The following is a 25,917-nucleotide window of genomic DNA, read 5'->3' as shown; positions in this document are numbered from 1 at the left end:
ATAAAGAGAATCCATGCTGATGACAGGTATTTGTCTTGTTTTGCCAACAGCAAGTCCTCTTTCCAAAGGAGCGGCATTTGCACTAATCCCCATTTAAGCGTGAAACAATTAGCCGATCTGTGCTTTTCAGAGGCAGAATGCAGTGTGGAGCCTTTGTATTTATTTGTGTCAGCAAACAAGTATGTGGGTCCATGCACAAACACACTTGAGATGTCACCCAGATTATGGTCTATTTTCAATCTGGTTGCTGTTTTCCTAGTGCTGCGGCTGGCCTGCAGCAGGCAAAGGGACAACACTGGGTCCGTCCTCCTCTGTGTGCTCGTTACTGGTTTGGTGTTGGCAGATCAGCTGTTTTTAGGGCCCAGAGCAGAGCAGAGGAGAGCAAACTTCCAGTTTATGCTGTAAAGGAGCTAAGCCTGGCCTGGCCTCCCAACCCTCCGTTTGCACTCCCAAAGCTTTTGTATTGCTGAATGGTTTTACTTTATAAATTATGAAAACAACTGAATCAATAAATATTAACACAATGTGTATTGCCTTGGCAACATGGCACTTGATACAAAAACTAAAAACAAATTATATAAACCACCCACGGCAGGGAGCTTGACAGGAGATAAACTTGCTGCTGTTGCTGCCAGAAGAACGAATCATCTGGAATCAGAACAAAAGCAAACAGTCTGAAGTTAAACAACGTAAACCAAAAGCACCTTTCCCCAGGCAAGTCTGTGCTGATCTTCAGGTGCTGTGGGCTGCAGAGGAGACTGTGGCATCCCATGAGAGTGGCTTCCCAGGGCTGGCATCAGTTGCTTGTAAAAACTTTGTGGATTCCCTCACATTCCTTTTGGGCCTCAGTCTATACAACCAGATTTTTTTGAAGAGTCTACTTCTCTTGGAGACTTTCTCCCACCATATAAATTTACAGGACAAGTCTGAAACCACATGGGGATGAACCAAATCATTGTCCCACATGCCCATGTTGTCCCCATTGGATAATTTGCCAGGATGTATTTCATCAGTTTTAATTAACGTTAATTCATCGGATACTTGGCACAAGTGTGATTTCTGGGAAGCAGCTGGGTCCATGGTTCCTGGAGTTTAGTCTCTAGGAAAGCCTTGCTAAGTCTTGGTACCACACCGAGGAGTTAGTAAAAAGAGAATTGGTTGAAGTTTGGCATCTGACTCTAGCTTAGTGCAATAATTTGCTTAACAACTTGAACATTCGTCAGATCAACTGAGTTACACAGTCTGTTCTCATACACTGTGTAGTTTCTAATGACTCTGAGTGCACAACCTTTCTGCATAAATGAACTTGAGACGTCACCCCAGATTACATTGCACTTTGAACACGAAACAATTGTTTCTGTTGTTTTAGTGCTATAACCAATACATGCCATTAAGATTACTTGGTACTAAGTTGTATGCACATTGCATTAAAAAAAAAAAAAAAAAAAAAAAAAGACTTTTCATGGCTGAGCGCCTTACTTGGGCATACTGTGCCTTCCACATTAGCTTCTCCCCTGAATATTACACTGTTTCCAAAGATGCACGTTAAAAAGAGTGTTGCTTTTTGACAGGGACAAAAATGTAATTCAGTGGTTAAGGAGCAATCTCTGGCCTGTGAAAATCGGTGCTAAACTGTGCCTAGAAATTGCATGTAATACATTCTTATGCAGAGGGTACAGGCTTGGACATGCATAATTTAATTTGTTAAAGTTAGAATATATTTTAGACCACATGCCCTCTGAAGCAGGAAACAAGTAATTTGATTTTAAATTAATTTTCTAGAAACACGCAATGACATTTGAAAAGACTGGTACAAACCTGACAGTCCAAAAGTATTTAGACGGAGAGCAATTTGCTTAACCAGCTGCTTCCTTTGTGTCATCTGTTCTTTCAGATAGTTATATTTGGTATAAAGTGTTTTTCTGCTCCTGGTACCTCTTGAGGGACTTCCTGTGGTGATGTGGCTTTAGAACTGAGGCAGGTAGGCTGCGGCTCCCTGGGGAAGGGAAACTCGCTTAATACGTGAATAACGTCGGATGTCAGTCAAGCCAAGGGGAAAAAAAATAGCTGGACAAGTGAAAGATAAATAGGTTTCAATAATTACTGTTGAAATCCTGTTATGCTGGTCATTTTTTCCTCAGCATGGAAGTCCTTCAGTAAGCAACTCAGCACAACTCTTTGAAACGGGCTAAAGTTTTTGTTAATATTTTAGTAGCAGTGATAGAAATGTCACAAATGATGGTAGTGCTGTGATGACCTATTGAGTTTTCAGAGAAATCCCTGGGTTACGTGAATCAATAAAGCCACACCGATTTACACCAGCAGAGAACGTGGGCTTCTAGATGGAGGGACTGACCCTGCAAACATACTGTCCTCTTCCATTAGTCCTGGGAGTCCTTCTAGAGAGCTCAGAAGCAATAATCATCACCCCAGGAAGAAGTGGCTGGATTTAGTGGTGCCCCTCATATTAGCAAGCAATGAATCTAGTCAGATGGGTGTGCAGAAAAATATTTATTGCTCTGATTCCAGAGTCCATCCCTTTTTAGGGAAGTACTTAAGGAAGCCTTCTCCTCTCAGACTGCAGTTAAGTCCCACTGGCATCAGTGGGTGCAAAATAGTCTTTAAGTATTTTGCTGAATAGGAGCCATATCCATTTACTGTCTACCTGCAGTTTTTCCACATCTACTTTTCGGTACCTTTTATCTCTTCCAGTGAACTTTGCATTTTCCTCCCCTTCAGTGTGTATCTTGTTCCCTCTAGGTGGGTTTTCTTCCACGCTGTTTCAAGTAGAGTGGCAGCACAGTGTTGGGTGTTGCACTCCTGCCTTTCTCCAGCTGAAACACTGAGTATTGCCACCTGATCGCACAACTTCAGCGTACACCCCTTGGTTATTCGACCGGACTGGCAGCACCTTTCTGTGTGCCTCAGGTCCCTGGAGGAAGCTTGTGTCTCCAAACCAGACTCAAAATGGAGACTAAAAGGGAATTTTCTCCTGCTCCAGCAACAACAGCTCAGAAAAAGAGCTGGTCTATTTGTATTTCCATTTTCTACAGCCAGATATCTTGACATATCCAGTTGCTAAAGCTCAAAAGTCACAGCATAAGCTTGTGTTATCTTGTTTCTTGCCATTTTCCTTAAGATGTCCTCCCCTGACAAGTATAGTCCAGGCTATTTTCTCTTTTAGCTGGATAGTTCTCCTTAAGAAATAAGCATGCTATCAAAGAAAAAGAAAATAAACCCATCTAGGATTATTTCCAGCAGGAAAAACAGCTGCAACTGAGGGGGCAGCGATGCCAAAGCCCAGGCGCCCGGAGTCAGAACTCTGAGATTTGTGAAGAGTTAAGTGAGTTGCACGTGGATAAGCAGTTGAAGGCTGAGCCACCACCTCCAGTAGGGCAAAAAGAGGTAACAGAAACAACTTTCCTACCTGATACTGCATGCAATTCATTGCACCGGCTCCGTAGTGCATGTCACTGGTTTGTGTGGGGTTTGGCTTGTAAAAATATGTGTTTGTCAAGTGGTAGGAAAGCAATAGTACGTAGTAGGTATTACAGTCTTAGTAAAGAAGAGAGAGGGTTTTGTTGTTGTAAAAATAATCGGAAAGCTTGGAAAATGTGCATTATAAAGTAAGATGGGACTCTAAGAGGCTTTGGGAAAAAAAACCACAAGATCGTCTATAATGTTACCATCTTATTTTAGGAGCAAATATGTGAGGGTTTTCCCACTGAAGAGTAGCTCTAAGAATGGCATCTGCTGACTTGGCAGATCCGCACCTTGAGTTCACTGCAGGGTGTCCGCTATCTGTCACAGATAACCATTCCTGTTCCTGTTAGCACACAGACCCAAGAAATGTGCAACAATTTAAGTAGCTGACATGGAGATACTAACTAAATAGTAAGCCTCAGTATCATTCAGTTGATGTTGGCCAAAGCGCAGCTCAGTGCTGATGTATACTCACTGACATCTATTTTTCAGCTTGTAGGACTATGTTGTCCTTATAAACATGAATACCAAAAATACACATGTTTCTACTGTACACTGAGTGACTCCAGGCCTTAAATTCCCTGTACCCTACTTGCTGGCTTGTTGGAGGGTTTCCCCATTCAGATTTAGCATTTTATTGACATAACGTTGCCTTTGTTGTTAGAGCACGATGGATTCCTCTCTTCAAAATCAGGAACTGGAGGTTTTGTGTGATGTCCTGGGAGTTTGGGGCACTCCATAGCTCCTTGAGATTGGAACCAGTGGTGGTTTTGGGGGACTGAATTAATGAAAGGGAAAAGATGGCGTAGTATCAACATGCATCACATCTCTCCCAGTTCTGCTATAAAACTGCTGGCAAGTTGGTGCCCAGCAGAAGCAATCCCTTGGAGAACTCTTGACAGGACATCAGGAAGCAGACCCACCACAGAGCCAGAGCTCATGCTCTCCAGGCCTACTGGTTTGTATTGGCATGTGGGGTGGAATTTACTGAACTAAACATAAGCATCTGCATCTGAACTTGTCATCTGAGGCCCCTTTATAGTCAATGAGGGTCTGGAGCCAATGTAGTCAGGTAAATGTGTCTCATCTCCGGCTGAAATCAACATTTAAATTAGGTCAGATGAATCATCTTCTAAAAGTGCCTGTTTCTCTCCGCTGACTATAAAGGCAGCCCAAGGTAACTAGATGAGTTGTACGCCTAGGTGAGCTAAATTCCACTCAGAGTAACCAGAAATCCTCTAGCCACGAAGCATTCCTTTAAGGAGCAATCCTCCTTGCCAGAATACTTCTTGGCATATTGAACTTCACCTTCAGAAAGAAAAGGTCCTAAACTTCAGAGAAAGGAGGCTCAAATATTCGATATCCAATCTCAGGAAAAAATGTATGTATGTTTACCAAGAAATCCAAAACTTTAAAATAATGAGATGAAGCATTATAACTAGGAGGAATCAGAAGGCCGTTTCAGCAGTTCTCTCCCAGGGGATTAGGTATCCTTCATGCTTAAATGTCTTTTTGAGATAAATAAACCCTGTGATCCTAACACGGAGGCTGGAAAATGATGTCCTTTTTAAGTGCTATAGCAAAATGTCATGATAAATCAGGAACAGTCTAGCCTTGATATATTCAGCAACATCGTGATAAAGAAATAATCCCCATTTCCTCCCTCAACTTTCAAAGGGTCCTGGGACACAAATGTCACCTTTCTATAGTAGAGTATAATTGATTCTATTTGCAGCTGCTTAGAAAGAGGTGGAGGAATATGGCAATAATCCAGGGATGACTTGAAATCAAGCGGAAGTTCACATGAGGCTGCAAATGCCAACATGAAAGAGCAGAGCCCAAAGGATGCTATTTTTGAAGGCCAGATCTTGCGTGGACATTACATACTCACTGCCCTCCTATTCCCAAGTAATCTTTGTGCCCGCACACGAGGCCATGCTAATCATCTTTTTGATGAATGTCCCAAGAACTTGCAACTGGCCAAATAAAGGCAGCAACTGTGAGGAAGTGAGAGGTTTGGTCTGCCCAAGAGGCAGGGCCTGGGGTGATGCAGTCAATATCAGGAAGCATCGAGCGTGTCCTGAATAAAACACTGCCGATGTCAGTAAAGGATACATTATATGATTAAAAATTCATCCCATATATATCATCAGGAAGACACCATAGGAATACAATCATTGGTGTCACAGGTGGATAAGAGTTCAGAGAACAAACAGGTTGATTTCTCTGCCCAAATACTGCCCTATAAAATACTCTGTACAACATTGTGGAATCTACCTTTAAATGTATCAGGCAACTTATAACTCTTCATTTACCAAAGGGAACAATTCACTTGCTTAGAAAAAAATCTCATGGCTGGTTATATTGCCTCAATAACCAGCCCTCTTTTCCTGCCCCCCGCCCCCCTCCCTTTCAAAGTGCCATGTCATTACTGTCTTTTACCAATTTTATCAATCATTGTCTTTTTGATTAATTAATATAACTTAATTTAATAGACTGGGTTTTGCTTCCTTTTGTCTTTGGCTCACCCCCTGAAGTCACACACCATTGTTCTTTCATTTCATTATTTCTTGTAAATGAGTATCTCTGCGCCCCTTATCTGTCCTTTTTTTTAATCTCTTTCTTTGCAACTCCCTCAATTGTTCCTTTTTGGGGGAACTTCTTTGCCAAGAAGTAAGCACAATATTCCAAACATAACTTCCACAGAACCGCAAAGGGAGGAAGTAGGATGTCATTATCTAGACATGATCCTTTCATATAGGTTCTCTGCGTTGTTCTATCCCACTGCAAAATCACCTCTAATTTTTTAATATTACTCCAGGCTTCCAGGATTTCCACTGAAATTTTCCTGGAATTCTCTCATTTGGACTGTTTTGAGACAAGCCCCATTTTGCTGTATTCTCTCCATGTTTCACTTCTCTTTTTCTTTCTGCTTCCTCAGTTTCAGTACTCTCCTGATTTAAGGTTACCAGCTAACGTGAAGGTTATATCGGTCAGTACCTCTTCTATACCTTTAGCGAAGATCATGCTAACCCTAATCCCTAAAGAACACGTCCTCTGAAGACAAAGTTTGTGTTATATTTGGGTCCTTAGGATGGCTTTTCTCCATGCAGCAATGGATGAATCGAGGCTTATTACAATTTATTTTAAAAGTAGACTTTTCTATAATAGACATCCAGGTATTTTCTTAAGGTTTATATGTCATATGTCAGTTTGATAGATTAAGGCTGTGATCTGCAGAGGCGAGGGAGAGAGGAAGGGAGATAAGAGGGTTAAGCCTTAAGCAAACATCAACTTTCAATGAGATTGCAGCCTCTCACTGCTAAAGGCTTTTTGAAAAACCCGCTCAGATCAGTTTGCTGTTGTTGCAGACACAAGCAGTTGGTTGGAAGCCCTGTCTGGTATCTAAACCGGCCACCCCACCCAGAAATACAGTAAAAACCACCCTCTGCAGCAGGACTTTAGGCATTAGCGGGAGGTTCTCCCAAAAGGGCTTCTGATGGTCCCATTGTCTCTGCCTGCTACACCTCCTCCACTCACTTATTCCAAGAAAGAAAGAGGAGATTATCTGTTTGCCTTTTTTGCCTTCTTTTGGCCTCTTTGCACCTCATCTGTGCACGGTACCCTTAGCACACAGGAGAGCCACCTTGCTGCCTTTACCTCCCTCTGACATTTCACTCTGAGAAAGCACTCTCCTTTTCTCCTCTGAGTCTTTATGTAATTACTTTAATCACAAGCTACAGCAAGTGTTTAGTGATCTGTGATTCCCATGATTATTCCCTTTTTCTCTTCCCTAAGCTCAGTGTTGCGTTTACTTACTGCTACTCTCCTGGGCTGTTCCCAGTTTTCCATGAGCATTCACTATTGACCCCTAACAGTGTGTTAACTCGGTGTGTTGGGTCCCTTTATGCCCTGCCGTGTGCCGTGTCTGGATCTGCCGATTTAAATATGTTTCAGGCTTTCTAGATATTTCTCTGCTTACAGTTGTATTAATTCTAACAGGCTCTCCCCCCTCTTTTTAATGATCCCCTTGTTGGAATCTTTTAAAAAGAGTTTATTTTCTTAGGCAACTGAATTTTGATTAGTTACATCTCCCTCACCAGTTGTTACTATGTCTCTAGCTCTTTTCTTCCCATTACTGAGTTCATTAAAACCTTCTTAATCCCTTCTAACTGTTCTGGCAAAGAGTAACCTTTGCTTCTCTCCTACGAGCTTTCCTAATCTTTCCCTCCTTTCTCATATGTATGGTTCCTTCTTTTTCTAGTCCCACTTTGGACCCTCAAACCTTTGCCTGCTGTTTGGGAATCCCACTCACTGCCTTTTCATCTTTGAAGGCTTTTCAGAGGAAACCCTGTCTGTTTTGTCTTGTGTGTTCCCCATCTCCCTGTGACAATGATGGATTCCAATATTTTCTGAAAACTCCTCCTGATAAATAACTCTGAAGAATTCTCGATTCTGCAAGATGTTTTCCTTGCAGTCTATTATAATTGCACCCTATTGTGTTCTGTGAATTTCCTAACCTGTCTCTGCTAAATCCAGCTGTCTCACTGACAATGCTGTCAAGCTGATGTTCTCACAGTTTTCTTTGATTTCTGTCTATTGGTAAGAATTGTATCCAACAAGGCTTTTTTTCTCATTGGAACCCCTATTTTCTACATCCTACAGCTGTATATAATTTAGGACTATTTTGGTGATCTGTGTTTTGATGTCTTCATAACAGAACAAATAATGACTAAACGCATTCCCTAATGAACAGTATCAGAAAGTTCTGACTGTGCTAGAGCTTGGTAAGACATTTTTTCCACCATCATATACTGTTGGTAATCTGTAGAAAATGGGCTTTATACAACAGCTGCATTCTGAATATGGATTTTTTAGAAGCTTTATCCATGTCTTTGACCTGTGCTTTCTGTTCTGACTCTTTTTAAAAGGTCTCTTCTTGATTATTTGCAGTTATTTTGAGTAGAGCATTAAAAACCCTAGCCAAGACTGTGACCTTCTGGATGCTGCAGCTAATTGCAAACAAGTAGCTCCCATCCCTGCTTGCAAGCATTGCTGGAATGTTCAATCTTGCCCATTTTACCCCAGGTTCAGCATTTCTCTGAATTCAGCTATAAATTTTGCATTGACTGTATACTGGAAAACAGAGGGCCCATTTTCACATTAATAATAAATATATAAAGCTGTACCTATTCTCTAACTCCATCACCATCATCCTCATGAAAATATTTTATGTGTACGTGCCATCTCTCATATAACTATCTCACAGATTGTTTAAAAGCATGGGTAAGTATTGTTGTCCTCATTTTTTTTAAATGGAGACGGTAGTATTGCAGGATAAAGCACAAAATTATTTCAGGAGGTACTCGGAGAACAGAATAAGAAGTTAACAAACAACCCACCTCTCCTGACTCCTGCTTACGGCTTTTTTTTTGCATTAATATGACCCTGGAAGATACCAGCTTCTGTGTTGCCCACTTACACTAGGTAGTGCTCTAATACAGTCAGAAACAAACTGTGAGCAGGGCTGGGCAAATATTAGAGCTTTCACTTTAGTGGCCAAGCTGAATAATCAAGTAAAATATAATTTAGGGTTAACACAACATGGAAATGTTTTATTTTAACTAGTAAAATAAAATGGTGGTGGTGGTGGGAATCCTGCTTTCTTCTAAAGAAAATGTTTTGATTCTGCTAAAAGAAAGTTTTAATTTGAAATGAAATATCTATTTCATATTTGGGTGACTTACTTAATCATATATCTTATTCCCTTTAATAACAAATTCAGCCTCTAAAACAATTTTTTAAAATACTATATTCCCCAGAAATTTTTACCCAGATCTACTTGACAGTTCCTGCTTTAAATAGATAAGACAACCAAAGTCTCAGGGAGCAGGAATATTCTTGTCCCCATTTTGCAGAGGAGGATCTGAGTAACACTGAATTTAAACAATGCGCCTAAGACGGGGGTGTCAAAAGTTTCAGGCAAGCGATAGAGCCTGTGAGAGGCTTTCCAAAGCCATGTGTCCCCCCTCCTGCATCACCTTGAGATCAAAGCAGGTGACCAAAAGGTAAGGGGACACATCACATCGTGGGAACAAGTCAGGTCTGGGATGAGGCAGATGGAAAAGCCCTCACACATGTGTGCCTGTAGCATCGTGTGGCTGGACCCTGGTGCCAGAGGGACTTCTGCTCATCTCAGAGGAGAAGCTGTCGCAGCAGGGAGCAGAGCATGGTTCTGACTGACAAGGTGCGGATCTCACCCATCAGTTGTGGGTGAGGAGCCTCAGGCATTAGGCCCCAGAGACAGAAACCCAACGCAGGTCATCAGATTCATCCTTCGGCATTTCAGGAGCTAGGTCCCACTTCTGGTCCCCCATCCGAAGGTATAAGCCTTCAGGATGTACAAGCCTTAAGATCTTGAGTGGTTCCACCATTCCAAGCTTCCACCTACCATCACTCAGTAGCTGTTCACTATCTTTCTACGGTTTGCTTCTCTTTTGTTTTAAACAGTAAGTTCTGTGTGTTCACTTTTTATTCTTGTCCTGGTGGATGGGTCAGCTGTTAGCTCACGGCAGTGCAGGCAGAGCTGTCCCTGGAGGAGCGGGCACCATGTGATGTGCATGGCGATGTCTCTGTGTGGTGGCTTTAGCTGGGATATTGGCTAGTGGAATAAAAACTCCGCTACTTCCTTCGGGGCCATTGACCCATTTGTTTTCCTCGTCTTTGCTCTTGTTGACAACAAGCTTGATGAAATCAGTCTTTCTGAAGGCAGCACAGTGGATTTGACAAATCCTGCAGAACTGCTGGAGCAGATCCCTGAGTTTGCTGAGGAGCTGATGGAGCCTGAGGATTGCTTCCCTGAAGGTAAGGGCCTGCGTATTTCACTGCAATGCTGAGGCGAGGAACCTCCTCTTCTCTTAGTGAACATCTCACCACCTTCACACTGCGTTGCTCTGGCTGCTTGCAGTTGTATTTCACTGGATGCACTTCATTTCTTAGATGCCGTAATGCTCCAAGCACACACTCAAAATCACTTGTTACCATTAGTCTTTGGATTTCCAAGGTGAGATAAACCAAAAGCATGCTCTAAAAGGCTGTGCAGCTTCTAAAGTGCTAAGCTTTTATTCATCATAATTTGTGCCATAAAGGTTTGAAGTTGTTTTGTTTGTTTTTTTTTTTTAAATGTTGATTTTTCTAACTTGGCCAGTGAAGATTTTTACCTTCCAGTATGTGTGCGTGATCAAATTTGGTGGACAACTGACCAGATAAGGATGTTTCTGTTGCTTAAAAGTACATAGGCAGTTAACAGAAACTGTCTGGAGATATCATGAGTCCCAGGGACTCGCTTCCATTTGTTTTAAAGAGTGTGTTAAGACTGACATGCCCAGTAACTTTCATATGACCAGGGATGCACTATATAAAGGTTATTTTACCTAATTATTTTAGATAACAACAAATCACATTTACATAACTCTTTTAATACCTACATACGTCATCATTTTATTATTTTTTTTAACACCAGCCTGCTCCAAAACAGTTTTAAAATTCACTACATCAGAAGATCTATTTTAAAGTAAATCTAAAGGTAAATAGGTAAATAATATCCTAAGTTATCTCTTGTCAAGAATGAGTTATGTTCCAAATATTGTCTCCATCAGATTCCTCATTTTCCTTTAAATCTGAGTTAGGAAAAATAGGGTTAGCTGAATGTTAGTATACTTCCTTGAAAATTCAAGGATCGTTATAAATAAAAACAGAGCTGCTCAGATGGGATCAGACAGAGATGATTTGCTGGGTATATGAATGCCCCTGAAGTCAGCAAAAATGTGCATCTCTGTATCTGTGAGAAAGATGATTGAATGAGGTAAGGGAGCCCTGCAGGGCTTACAAATGTCCCTAAGATCTAAACATTTTTTTGGCAGCTCTGCTTAAAAGCAGTAGCCAAAAATTAATGCAGCTGATGGAAGAAAGCATGGTGCAACTATTCTGGCCCATAGAATAACATTTAGAAATTAGACCTGGTGTTTTCATTCCTTCACAATATATTTCTTAATGAGGCTAGTGAGCAGCAATCTATGTTGTGCACTGCAAAGTGAGACATTATATTATAATTGCTTAAACAAGCCTATGCTGTAAGCCTGGTGCTAGTCAGATGCTGGTTTACAAATTCTGAAACTGGTTGGCCATGATCACCTTCCAGTTTTTAAAAGAAATTAGGTGGACATCACACAACCCATCACTTCTTTCAGTGCACAGCCCTGATTCATTCCCAGAGCAGCAGCACTCTGTAATTTGCTCTGTCTTAAAATAACCAGAACTGCCTGAACCTCCATCATGCAGGACCACATCAGTACCAATCCAGTTTGCAGATTTCCACAGCTGTCAGTGGGATGCAGGATAGCAAGCAGTGTTCTTCTAAATAGATCACTGGAAGCGTTAAGCCAGTTTTGAAGCCGACTCACCATCTTGGCAGCAGACAAATGTAGAGGCAAAGGCAGTGTGGGCCAAGACCCAAGCTTGCTCTGGGTTACATCCACCCTGTTGGCTCCTGCTGCCCTCCCCCTGGCCACCCCTGCTCCTGCATTTTGCCATTTATTCTCTTCTCTCCTATTTCCTCACCAGTCCATGTTCAAGCCAGGGTGCTTTCCTGTTCTCCCAGGCTATGGACAGCTGAGCCTTGAGCCCTCAATGGGAACTGAAGGAGAACCCGCTCCCAGCCCTTTGCCCAGTGCAGGGTGTCCAGGGGCGCTGGGGATGTGTCTGCGAGTGATGTCCTCCCCACCATATCTACTCTGCTTTCCCATGCAGCACATATCCATGCCGATTTTTCAAAGGCCGCTGTGTAGACTAAACTTGGTCCCATTCTTCAGGGATTTGGCAAAAATGCGTAAACTTGACATGTAAACATTCACGCATAAAATTTCAAGTCAAAGTGCCATAAACTGCAAGTCCAAATTATTCTTGTAGCAATGACATTAACATTAGCTTTTATTTATGCAGGGAAATAAAGTATTTTCCTATCCTTTTCTTCTATTAAATACCTTCTGCTATTTTTAACCAAACTTACCATTGCAATTAAACCTCATGCAGTTGTCATTTCAGTAGCAAGCCAACAAACCACAGTCTAATTAGCTAAGATATGACAAGGCTATAAAGTACTGCAATGAAGTATTGAAGGGCCTGAAGGGCAAGCTAATCTAGCGGTGCCTTTACTGGCTTGCAATAAAGAGCTACAACAATATTTGGTGTATCTGGGATAATGACCAGCTAATATTTGTGAAAGAAGGAGATTAGGTGAGATGAAGAGGAACAGCAAGAGGGGGAGGGTTAAGTTCTTAACTTGTTAGCTCACCAGCTATCTAAATTCTATGACATTCTATGACTTCTATCTAAAAACTATGACATTTCTAAACACATCCAGCATAGGTTATGTCCTGAACAAATATGTTCCGGATTCAGCCCCCTTTTGCAGATAACAAAGGCAACGAAGATAATACATGTTCTTGAAATAGTTGCTGAAAGTTTCCTGAGGTCACAGTTTTCCCGGAGTTGGGTGACCCAGATAAGCCATAGGTCATTTTTCTTGGGGAGACTTGTTAATTCGTTATCATCTCAAAATAGCTTTGATTAGGGTCAATAGGGAACATTCTTGGGTCAGGAAATGTGAAGCCAAGGTAGGGTCACAGCTCTGGCAGCTAGCAAGTATTGCTGGGAAAAACCTGATAGAAATAGAGAGATCATTCTTGTTGCCAGTTGATGGGAAAACAATATCTAGGCAATGCCAGCTATTTGGGTATTTTTCCTCCAGATGCCTTGCAACACTCCTGTCCTGTTACCTCCATTGGAATGCCTTCTCTGCATCAAAAATTACTGTCTGGTTGGACATTATCTTCTGTGTCTCGCAGAAGGTCATCCAAAGAGAGCCCCCCTGGCCCCAGCACGCTCCTGTCTCCCAGACCCTAATAGGAGAAAGTTTTCACCATGTCCTTAAGCGTAATTCCCCGGACACAGCCCGCTGGCAAAGGTTTCAAGGGAGTATCGTCAGATGATCGTGCGAGAATGAGCTACCTTGCTCAATGCGTGGTTGATCGCAACTCGTGACACTGAGGACACCCAAACCCCCTTTTTCATGTGACCATGCAGAAGCGATTATTGCAGCTGGAAAATGCCATGTGCTAAAGAGAGGTTTCTCTGATTAATTATGGGATCTGCGTCATGCCCTCCCCCACCCACAACTAGCGGCTCTTGAGAGATGAAAGAGCAGAGAGGAGCAAAAGCAGATCATTAAACTGAACAAATCTAAACTAAGCTACAGGGACCACCACCAGATGATGTTTAAAAGCTAAGTAAAACTAAACCAAGCCCAACAAAATGGGTTCATTTTAATCCTAGGAAAAAATCTTGGAACAAAAACAAGTTTTAAAGTATATCTTTTTTCTAGCCTTAATACCTGAGATGCAGTGTACTTTTCCATCAGGAAGGGCATGCTAGCATTTTGTTGTATACAATTTTCAGACATGATAAGACTCTTACAGTCCTATTGCGTGCACAGAATTAAATTAATTCAGGTTGGACAGGACCACTAGATTTCAACTCATCCACCCCCTCTCTCAAAGCAAGGCTGACATCAGCGGTAGACCAGGCTGCTCACTGCCTTTGCTTCAAGGCATCACACCATTATTTGTAGTGACCTCCAAGAGGATAGGTTTTGAGGAGAGTAGCAGCAGATAAACAAGAAACGTACCCTTGTAAACCCCTTGGGAGAGCAAAAACATCGAGCAGACTGTGGCCTGGTCAGATGCTCTCTTGGCAGGACCCGATTGTCATACAGGACTCAAATCTCCATGTGATTTTTAGGTACCTGGATGCTGGAGACAGTGATGCAGATCTCTTCTGTGTCAGCCCTAGAGCTGCACAGGATAAAACCCCACCAGGCATGCCGGTGGGTTAGTGGGGCCAGAAGACGAGAAAGGGGTTAAATAAGGAGGGTCCACAGAGATCAGGTTCTCTCCAGCATGGGGACACAGCTGGGGACTTCCAAAGGGACTACAGCCAGGCTTGCTCTCTTGCTGGAGCACGCACAGCCAGGCAGACTGGCCATTGGAAACCCAGCTTGGCAGATACATACATACATACATACATACATATATATATATAAACCACGTTATAAATACTTACCTACTCGAGTTTATGCTGAGGAAGCTGTATTTTCCTTGTGTCATACCAAGCAATGCTGTAACCAGTATTCAAAGCTAAGCAAAATACTGTTTTGTTCTAAAGATGAAAGTCCCCATAATTAGGAATTCCTGTGTAAAGGTAGTAACAAAATTGCTGCGGTTTGAACACAAGGTACCAGACTTACTGGACCACAGTACAGAGGAAATCAATTGGTCTTCCCGGTTTATTGAAGAGGATCAGCAGCCAAATCCATCCAAAACATATCTAATAATTTAATGTAAATTTAAATGCATATATTAGTGTGAACAAGCAGTGGATTCGTAAAGTCTTTACTAGAAAGCCTGAAATCAATAAGCATGGTTGTCATGCATGCAGGAGGAAATGTTTGCTGTACAGCTCCCACATTCACAAAGATTTTTTTTCCCCAATACACCAAGGTAATGCGATCACATCTAAAAGCTTCATAGTTATAATGCACCAGGCTAGAAAATGTGAATGTGGAACTAAAGAAATACTTACACAAAATGCATTGTAAATTAAATTCCTGCTGCTTTTTTTTGTCCTCTTTTTTTTTTTTTTTTTTTAGTATCTTATTTATCATTGTGGCAGATGCTTAAGTAAGAGCTTTCTGTGTGACACCTGTAGTGGAGACTGCTGTTTAGAACACGTCTTAATCTGCAGTTTGTGATTGTGCTATAGGACACCCCAGTGACTGAAGGGAACAATTCCCCTGTTATAAAAACAAACAACAAGTAAATAATATCATGGTATACCGGTGCATTTGGAAACGTTTTTTAGGAAATAGGTCTCTGATTCCTGAGAAATGGTATGTAATGTTCAAAAGTGAATTGAAACCAGATGTTGTTCTTGGACAAGTTAACCACTGGTGCAGCTCTGTGCAGCTCCACTGATTTACCTGCAAATAACTTGACCCTTTGCGGGGGCTTTTTCTGCTGTTCTGTGTTTCTGTTGAGCAGTAACCTACTACCCAAAAGATCATGGTGGAAATGAGTCAGTTTGCTCTCAAAAAAGATGTAGCTCAACATGAATTACAGCAGCAAAACTAAGTCCTGACTAAATTACAAGGTGGTCAGCTGCTTCTGCATAACGCGTTCCCTACTAGCATTGATTTCAGGGGGATAGCACAAATCTATGAGACAAGGCTGTATGAGTAATGCTGCTATAAGAAACGCCAAAGGATTTATTCCTGCCTTGACACTTGCTGTGCTAAAAGGTGTTAATGAATAGTCTTCTTCGTGTGGATAAAGTAGCTTGCAAAACCTGAAGCTGGGCTCTGCTGACCGCCTGCCTTGTTATAGAAGCTAGCTGGAGTGATGATTGCTCAGAGACTCAACCACTTCATGCCTTAGACACACTGGAATATTTTTATTATTTTGATTTCACAGAAATGAGGGGGAGAAAAACCCTATTAGAATGCTGACCGAGGTCAAGTAAACATTTTTGTTGGGTTATGTGAAGCTTCTAATTCAGCATTTAAGCTTGGGTCAAGGTCACCAGAACAGTAGGGTACCACCATTACGAGAGAGTCCAGGAAAGCACAGGCACTAAACAACAGTCAGTGGGGGAAATCAGAATATTTGAAATGGAAATAGAACTTTACCAATTCATTAAAAGACCAGTTTGTGGTCAGTTTTCTTATTTTTCTTTCCATTTTCTCTTTTTATGTTTGCTGTATGAATAGTTAAAAATAGCATTTCATCTGAATTGCAGCCAGCATGATTATTCAAGGAAGTGCTACTTCACATCCGTAATTGTATCAGAATCTGGTCTAAACATTTCTGAATTGGGCTCTATCAAAACCATGGGATTTAATAGTGGTGTGATTTTGGGCTGACTCATCTGAGAAGCTATTTTGGATTTTGCAAGGTATTACTGGCAGTAACTAGGACTTTTTTTCAGATCAGAATTGTATGAAAGTCATCAAAGAGCATTAAAAAAAAAAAAGATCAGTGGTCCTAGCTGGCTTTCTGTCTTTAAAACTACCTCTCTGTACCTGTAGATTATCAGATGGAAGCTGACTGAATGAGCAATAGCCTGTTTTTACCATTTTGTAGGTATTTTCCATCACAAATGAAGTGACTTTGGAATTCATAGTGCCCTGCTCATTAGTGTTTAATTTGAAGGTGATCCCTTAATTTTAGCTGAAACTGGGCTCAGGTAATCATGTAGGCTTCCTGTGTAGTGGAAAGGCAGAGGCAGACTATTCCAGGGAATGATTCATCCAACTGTCTTACAGTGGGGAAAACCACCTCTTGGAAGATCCCAACCTTTTCTATCAGTACTAGCAGGGCATTTCTGTTCTGTACGAGCGTGACAGAGCATGTCATGCCTGTTACCAGTTGAGCCCAGGCACTCGTCTAAAGACTAAAAAGATAAGTACCCATCTAGGAAGTAACTTAGGAGAAAAGAGGTGAAAGTTTCTAGACAAATGTTTGAAGTCAGAAAAAAGCAGATTTTTCCCCAAATTTAAACTGTTTATGGGAAGGAGGTAAGCTCATGGAAAGTTTATTCTGCTAGAAGCAAAGGTTACTTCCAGTACAAAGGGGGATTTCTGCTTAACTTGAGAAATCCACATTTACCTCATGAGCAACATACTCATTAGGCTGTTCACATGACAAATGAGGGCTCTGAGACCATGTCTTTGGTCTTCCTGATCCAAAGCTGAGTTGACAGTGAGGTTGCCAGCATACCTGCATACCAGCACAGATTGTGGAGCAGACATCTGAAATATGGTAACGATGCTAAAGGTTGTGGGATAAGAAGTAGTGTAAGAGATTTCTGGCAGCGCTGCTGAGATGCAACTAAAAGTCCCCTCTGTCATGTCATGCTGGTGGGATTATTCTTCATGGGCATCTCTAAGCAGAGCTTATGAGTATGTTAGCTCAGGGACCCTGGTACCATGCAGTACTGCACACCTGAAGTCTGTTCCATGTATCTACTTCCTAAAATATACCCAAATCACACGCATTACCATCTACAAGCAGTGTACTGGTTTTAGCAAAAAAGTAGTGACTAATGTGATATCCTTTTATCCTTTGACGTGATTCTTTGGTGGCTAGGATTGAAATGCTTAGAAAGATAATAGTTGCCTTTGCTGGAGTGGTACCTGACCTACAAAGAGGCACAGAGATGGTTCTTACATTTCTATCTTCTCCTAGCATTATGTCCTTCTCAAATAGTTTGATTAATTTAGTGTATTTCAATGGAGCCCAGAATTTCTCTGAATCCCAGAATACAGTGTTAAACTGGGAACTGGCGCTTATTTGTGTGATGCAGGCATTTAGAGGACAGTTATTTACTTGCATCATTGTCCCATTACCTTTGCAGAAATGGTTTACTATCCTGTTAGTCCCATACCAAAACCTCACACAGGGCACGAGCCTACACCTAACCAAAATCTCAGAAATGGGAGGGAGAGGGAAGCTCTGGACATGGTTCATGTATGAAACATCCTACAATTCTGCTGCTCCATAGCAGGGATCCGAGGTAATACAAACTTATAGAAAGTGCCAGAAGGACCGTAGCGGACTTAGCATCTCTCTTCCTCCTGGATGAGCCTGCTGCCAGCACAGTCCCACTTCCAGCTGCTTGGGAATCCTGGCATCCCAGGAGTTGCACTTGATCTCCTTGTGCATCACATGCAGCTCAAGCACCTCAGTTATGCCACCTTGAATTAGCAGCACCTGCTGTCTGCGTAACCTTGGCACTCACCCTCTTTCCTTCCTGAGCTTCCTTGCCTAAATATTATTTCTATTTGCAATAACATTGCATTACATCAGCACACTGAGATGCCCTCCCTTGTCACTTCTGAGCAGTTGTTGTGTGCTTCAAGACATGTTAGTGACCTTGGCCAACTTTCAGCTATGGAGGCAGTTGGCCTGTGGTTTTTTTTTTCTTATGATGGGACTGATAAAGCTCCACAACTAAGACTCTTTCTATACAACACATGGATTAAATGTAGGGTAAAAAGTTTGCTTTTTGAAAATAAAGTTTTTCTGAGGGTCATTCTCATTAGCAAAAGTTGTGAAATTTCAGGCAAATTCCTGACACAAGGCTGAATGGCCAGCCTGGAAAAGGAAAGTCCTGGCTACCAGAGTGTCCTCTCACACAGTTTTAAGTTCTTATCCAGCACAAGGTGATGCCCATGGTGTTTTTTAAAATGGGAGAGATGGATCTGTCCATTACCAATGGTAATATCCCTTTGCTGTAACAAATGAATGTTGCTAAGGAAACTAAAAATGGCCATGGTTTTGCCTATCAGAAATCCTTGTGTGGTGCCCATTGCAACCACAGCATTTAACTATCACATGCTATTTGTCACTAAGGTCAGAAAGCACTATGAAGCATGAGCAGGGAACCTCCTGTGGCCTGGATGTCTAAATTTCTGCTGACATTTCCAAAGTTGTTCTAATCCCTTGTTTAAACTCATGAGAGTCCAAGAGATCAAAATCTGCTCCTGCTTTTGCTTTCTTGAGTCTTTTCAGCACGTTGGTCCCATCTGCACTGTAGCACCTTCTCCCTTCATCTCCCTTTCATCAGATTGACACTTTTAATCAGTAATTCTAGTGGTATCATAGTAACAAGAAAATATCCTTCCTCCATTCAAAAAGATGTGGAAACTGTTGGTAATACCCTGCTGGAGTTGTTACTCCTGACCAGGGGTGTTGTCTGAGCTCAACCAAGGCAATGTGATTGACCTAGGTCACTAGTGACTCATGGTCAACATATTCTGTATCATAAAAATCACTGGGGCACATTTTAAGTGATTTTGAATGTTTTTTTTAATAGAGAAGTGAGAGGGGGAAGCAAAAGGCAGAGCAGAAGAGGTTGGTGAGAAAAACAAGGGAGGAAAGACTCCACGCAGCAGCTTATTGCTAGAAGAAATCTTGTTTGTCAGCTCCTTATTGCACCTCTAAGAATTAAATGGGCTTTTTAAACAATTGCTTTATTTTTGTTTTGCTCCTTTTCAGTTTGCGTGCGATTCTTCCCATGCTGTTCAGTGGACATCACAAAATTTCCAGGCAAAATTTGGTGGAGGCTGCGGAAAACCTGCTACAGAATCGTCGAACACAACTGGTTTGAAACTTTCATCATATTCATGATCCTGCTGAGCAGTGGAGCCCTGGTAAATGTAACAGGATTTCCTAGCTGGTTGAAGGTGGACATGGGTCTCAGAGGTGTTTTCCAGTTAGCTGTCTCTAAGATCTTATGAGCCCTTACTGATCATGTCTCAAAGCCAAGCATATCTGGGGCCAAAACAGGTCTTCAGCTTTCCTGATTTCACCTGCTTTTACCATGGTGGGGATCTTTCTCCTGTTATAACATAAAATTATGGCATGCATATGTTTGGAAAAGCAAATCCTTAAGCATGTCTGTGTGAGGAAGTATCACAGAGTTACTACTTCAGCATCCCATCACTGCTCCATGGTAGTTCCCATCTGGAGGCTTGTATTTTGCTCCAGGGATGGCTTTTTTTCCTTTTCTTTCTCTCTCTCTCTTTTTTTTTTTTTTTTTTTTTTTTTTTAGCACATTTTGTAATTACCAAAGCAAGATCATAAAAGAAGCAGGGGACACTGAATCAGTGTTACCCGTGGAGCTAGTGGGCTCCATGTTTTGAATACACCTTAGCTTAAACCCCTGTACCTTCCCTGCACAGATGGCTCCAGATTGCATCCGAATGTGTATGTATGGGAGGCTGGGTGGCCATTGCGCAGGACCCTGATAAGGGATCCTCTCCTCCTGAGATCCCACCATGTGCTGGCATTATCCTCTCTGTATTATCAGCCCTGGGCTCTTTGCAGTGATGGCAACATACATTCCTGTTGCTCATTTACATGTCAGGAATGTCACTCAAATTGATAGGATTTCTGCCAGATTTTTCCCTAAGCATAGAGCAAACGGTGTATCTCAAGAGTTCTCCAAGCTTTGGTCTGGTGGTCACTGATCTCCTTAGTGATGGAGTAAGAAATGAACCTACTAAATTCACAGGCAGTGCCATGTTTGGACAAGTTATCTGTGCATTTCTGCAGGTCAGGATTAACTTCAGCTATATGGATAAATCTGCCTTAAATAGTAAAGAGGAGCATCATATTAGAAAGGTGCCTGCTTCACCTCATCAGGGGCAATCACGGGCAGAAGGCGTTAGCAGGATGACTGGTAAGGTAGCAGATTGACTAAAAAGAGCTGGAAAGAGAACAGGAAACAAACAGGGTAGAGTAAACTATATCACAGCACCACACAAAAGCCCAACACCCCACTGGGCTGTATAAATAAGCATGTTTTTCCACTCCAGTTGGCATCAAGGAGGCCTCAGCTGGAGCACTGGCTTCAGCTCTGGGCATTGCACTTTGGAAAAGACATGGGCTAATTGAAGAAGCTCCAGAGGAGAGCAACACAAATTATCAGTGGCCTAAAAAATTTAAAAAAAATAATAAAAAAAGGGGGAAACACAGAAGTAGTGGGTTTATGTAGTTTAAAGAAAGTCTCTGCAGGGAGACAAGAAGGTGGAAGTGCATAAATGTTGATGCAAAAAGCAAAGGAATGGACTGTTCTCTAGGTCCATCAGGGATGGGCAGAAATTTCACCCAGGGGATTTTATTTTATTATGAAAAATAAGAGGCTGAAAAACTTGGGTAAATAGTAGGCTTCTGAAAATTGTCATAGCTTTGCTGAAATCAATGGAGTCTGACAGGTTTTGCACCAGCTTGAGAATCAGCATGTTACTTTTTAACACATTTTAAAGGGGGCATGTCGCTTGCTATAATACACTTTAGATGAATACACTTCCTTACATATGTAATTAAAAGTGCCTTGGATACTGAACGCTGCGATATAAATCTCATTTAATTTTCATTGCATGCATTCATTTACTTTCTGTGATTTTCAATTTAGCCAGCGCAATTCTGTATAAGGGCAAATTATGCTGCATTTTCTCATATATCAGCACTGTGCTTCAGTATTTGGACTGGAGACATTGGAGGCAGCACGGCTCTGTTCTTCTGTTATTCTGGGGTGAGCTCTTCCAAAAACTGAGCTCATCTGGCTACATCCCTGGGGCATACTAAATTCTTAAGGGAATTTAAGAACATATATTTGTGTTTGGTAGTTTAACTATCAGAATGTAGCTGTAGCTTACTGCAAAAGATCCAAACCCCCTTCTTATGCATTTAAACCATAAGCACCCCAAATGGAAGCCTGTGTTTTAAATAGTACTTGTGGATAACACTGCAGGTATCCTGATTAACTCCTTTTTTAACACATGAAGCAAAGCAGAATAAATAACCCTTAAGGATGTTTTGTATCACAAAGATTTCATCTATTGTCAATGTGAAGAAATGCAAAACACCAGAGTTGTGTCGTTTGGCTAATATCCCTAGCTTGTGCAGAATGTACAGCACACCTGAGGCATTCAGGTAGTGTATTTTTCATGCCTTATTAAGCTGTTTTTTCCTCACAAGTGCTTGTAGTAGACAAAACACAATGTACTTTTTGACAAGTTAGTAGAAAACAGGGAGAGCAAAGGAGGGAGAGGAGGAAATCACTCTAAATAGTTTGTTGTTATTTTTGCAGTAATTGCAAAGTACAGCAAGTCATCTGACAAAGTGAGTGAGCCCCTACAAGAAGTGATAAACTCCAGTCTCTACGTGTATTGTTCTCTGTGGCTTTCTCCAACAGCTTTTTCACACCCTTGAAATATCATTTTTGAAGGCAAGATAGGAGACTGAGTTGCAGCGAAAACGTCACCCCAAAGTGTGGGGACAAATGGACAAGCTTTGGCACAGGGTGCCAAACCTTTCTTGTCACTTTAATTACTGTTCCCTGGCAGGCAAAAGAGCAGTGTGACCGCTTGAGTGACAAGTAACACACTTCTTGTATCTCCAGGCACTGGGTGTTTGCTAACTTTTTGAAGCTCCTCAGAAAGTAGCTACAGATCTTGAAAAATGTAAATGCAGATAATTAAGATGATTAGCACAGACCCTCTCAAACAGCGTTGTTTCTTGCTGCCAAGTGCTCTGGGTCATACGATGGGACGAGAGTAATATATCAAAGCTTGGGTTATCCAGGTTACAGGACACGGGAGCAGCTGGTGTAAGGAGCTGGGGAAGCAGACCATAAACACTGCTCGACTTAGAAGCCCCAAAATGGGCTGTATATGCACCGCCCTGACACTAGGATCCTGTATTTTATTTCACATATATTATAAAGTGAACGGTAAATTATAAGACAACTTTGTTTTATATTAGTAGACATATTGGTTTATATCTTAAATAATTTAAAGGGGTTATTAAGTTGTTTGCATTTGATACAGATACTGAAAGTCCTTTGATGATGGCCTGCCTAAGATTAGTTAGAGATAGATGAGATGGGTAGATAGATACCTTGACCTTTAAAACATAATTGTTCTGTTAAGTGAATAATAATGAGCATTTGTTGAGGCAGATAGCTGAGGCTACCTGAAATGTGATGGCTGAACAGAAGCCAGGGAACTCTGGTACTCTGTTACACAGGCAGGTTAATAACCCAATTTGTCATCATTAGCAATAAGCCAGTTTTGACTAAATGTAAGGGTCGGATTCTGCCTCTGAAAGACTGGATTCCCATGCCCTGGGACATCTGAGATGCCCTGATAGCAGCTGCACAGCCAACGGGAGCTGGGGTAGGGTGCCCTTGGGCAGTTTGGGGTGGCACCTTGCTCACAGATGCACATTCCCAAAGTTAGGGTGCTCAAGCTTTTCTTACACTCAGAAGATGTCTAGTCAGCACAGCCAGAAGAGGTTGGAGAGAGATAGCTAAGCATATGTCCATTACAGGGGAAAGCTGAACAGATCTCTGGTAGGTTAGGGTCAGTCCTCTGTGTGCCTGTGCACTCCTTCTGATGGTAATATTAAAATACATCAGAATCATAGACCCTACATGGTATCCCATCAAATAATGCTACAGACTTGCAGTGGAGCACTGATACTTTCCAACACAGCTTAGGAGAAGTTTTAATCAATTTTTTGTACTTCCAGGCTTTCGAAGATATTTACCTTGAAGATCGAAAAAACATAAAAACCATGCTGGAATATGCTGACAAAATATTCACTTACATCTTTGTCCTGGAAATGCTCCTGAAATGGGTGGCTTATGGCTTCAAGAAGTATTTCACCAATGCCTGGTGCTGGTTGGACTTCCTTATTGTCGATGTAAGTATCATTTTGGAACTACGATGCTTCTTGTCTTGGATTTTACAGTGCGTAAGAATGGGCTGTTAAGTCTGGCAGCTTTGCATTTGCAAAACGACAGCTGTCACTCTGATTCTGAGTAACAACCTTAGGCAAAGCTCGAAGGAGGTCTTGATATGTAACTGTGCACCCCCAGGAATCAGCGTGCAGAGAAGACCGCTTTGTGTCATCGCATAGAGGTGTCACCCTGCTAATTTGAGTCACATTCCCTTCTCGTCCCTAGGAACTCGCTCTTCCTTGTAGCATTTAACATCTCATTCCACACTCCCAGCTAGCACCAGGTCCAGTTACCTCCAACATGCTCCACATGACCTCGACACACAAGTCTTTCAGCAGATTAGAGAAGCTGTCCTTGGCGCAGTTTCCCAGCGAGGCTGCCAGCGGCCTGTAACAGTATGTTCAGTGCCATCTCCCAAGTATTTACCAGTGAAGGAGTCCAGAAGAAGGTGTGAATAGTCCTCTTGTCAAAGTGATTTCACTATTTCAAAACCTTACAAAATACTCCAAATACTTGAAATATCCCAACGCTTGGTTCTGCTGGGAGGATAATCCTTAAAAGCAAGTAATAGTCAAAACAAAAGGGAGCTCATGCCCCAGGAGTGTTGCTAGTACCAGGCATGCCCCTTCCAAGGTTTCACATTGTCTGGATGTGGGATCTGTCAAATTCAGGAGAAGCCAGCAATGCCAAATCCTCCAGATGAGGTTGAACATTTCATCATGGCATATCAATAAGGAGGCAATTATCTCCCCGAGGCCGTTTCTTATTAGCTTGAGATATAAATGTGGAAGACTGGCAGAGCTTTGCCAAGACTGTGTAACTTATTAAACTTTTGCTAAATTATTTTTCCCCATTTTACATCTGAAACTTGACTCTGGGGAGAACTGCACTTTTTATGGCCCCAGTCCAGGAGAGCACTTCAACAGGACGATTTACTTGTTTGAAGTTATGGACATGTCTAAGTGCGCTGCTGGATCAGAGCCTTTGGAAGCTTCTCCAGAGCTTTAATAAACTGATTTATGAGAAGGAAGTTCTTTACATATATTGTAGGTCATAAATTCCTCTTTGCATACATGCTTGGAAACCTCTTAAAGGGAAGGCATTCATTTTTCACAGATTAGCTTCAATAGAAGAGGAAGGCCTGGTTTAATTATCTAACCACAAAATTGGAAACCACCAGTTCCTAAGTTGCAGCCCAACCCTGAAAACTGTGCTTTCTGTGGTTTGGGTCAAGACATAGCTTTTCTTTCCTGGTTTCTCCATCTGCGAAAATGGGACTAATAGGACTCATCTAAAGTATTATATGGGCTTCCAGGAATTTGTTGTTGAAGTTAGGTTTTAATGAGCTTCCAAAGACTAGAAGGGCTGGATGAGGGCTGAATATTGTCACAACTATAAGTAGAAGTCTTCCTGACAGGAGCAACACTTTGCACGATGAATTCACTGAAACAATCTGGAGCTCTGCTGCATCATTAACAGTTTGAAACAATCTCCACACTTGCTAGAAACACATACTTTGTAGCATGACATCTAATTAATACCAAAGACAGTAAAACAAAACCTGGTTTTTTCTTTCTAAATTCTTTCCTCCATGAGAAATACCCTCTTGGAACAGGAGCTACACAAGAATGCAAAGTTAGTATGTAACCCCAAAATTCAGCTACAGGTTTGCCTTTTCTTGGTGGGGTTTGTAAGTATAATGACAGATTGTAGAGGCAGCCACAGGTGGGCTGAGGAAAGGGGCTTCACCTCCTTGGCCCCACGTCCAGAGCACGTACGGTATAAAACAGTGCTATAGGGGAAAGGTGACCACTGCCCGCTCTTATCCCCAGAAAACCCACCCCAGAGCCTTCTCACTGACCCAGAGGTTTTTATTTTCTTAACCCACATTTAAATGTCATTCTTGTAGGCTCCAGATCTAGCCACAAAGTTGCTCCACCTTTGAGTTGCTTCAGTAATTGATTGACTCTAGGAAATCGCTTGCTCTTTAGTGTTCTCAATGATTAAAGCTTT

The 25,917-nt window shown here is 41.8% G+C and overlaps 1 protein-coding gene across 3 annotated transcripts in view; it reads left to right on the top strand.

Moving 5' to 3' along the window:
• LOC130148743 (sodium channel protein type 5 subunit alpha-like) overlaps window positions 1–25,917 on the top strand; it is a 215,420-nt gene that overhangs the window by 154,844 nt on the left and 34,659 nt on the right. For 2 of the 3 annotated variants that reach the window (XM_056337668.1, XM_056337667.1), the window contains 4 exons: window positions 3,259–3,405; window positions 10,227–10,347; window positions 19,653–19,807; window positions 23,694–23,867. In XM_056337668.1, coding sequence (XP_056193643.1) covers window positions 3,259–3,405; window positions 10,227–10,347; window positions 19,653–19,807; window positions 23,694–23,867 — 597 coding nt within the window. The remainder of the gene's footprint in view (window positions 1–3,258; window positions 3,406–10,226; window positions 10,348–19,652; window positions 19,808–23,693; window positions 23,868–25,917) is intronic. The other variant, XM_056337666.1, reaches the window with a different exon arrangement.

This window comes from Falco biarmicus, chromosome 4, assembly GCF_023638135.1.
Source record: "Falco biarmicus isolate bFalBia1 chromosome 4, bFalBia1.pri, whole genome shotgun sequence".
NCBI classification, from domain to species: domain Eukaryota; kingdom Metazoa; phylum Chordata; class Aves; order Falconiformes; family Falconidae; genus Falco; species Falco biarmicus.
The sequence above is the reverse complement of the archived record's forward strand: the minus strand, read 5'-3'. Positions and strand labels throughout refer to the sequence as shown.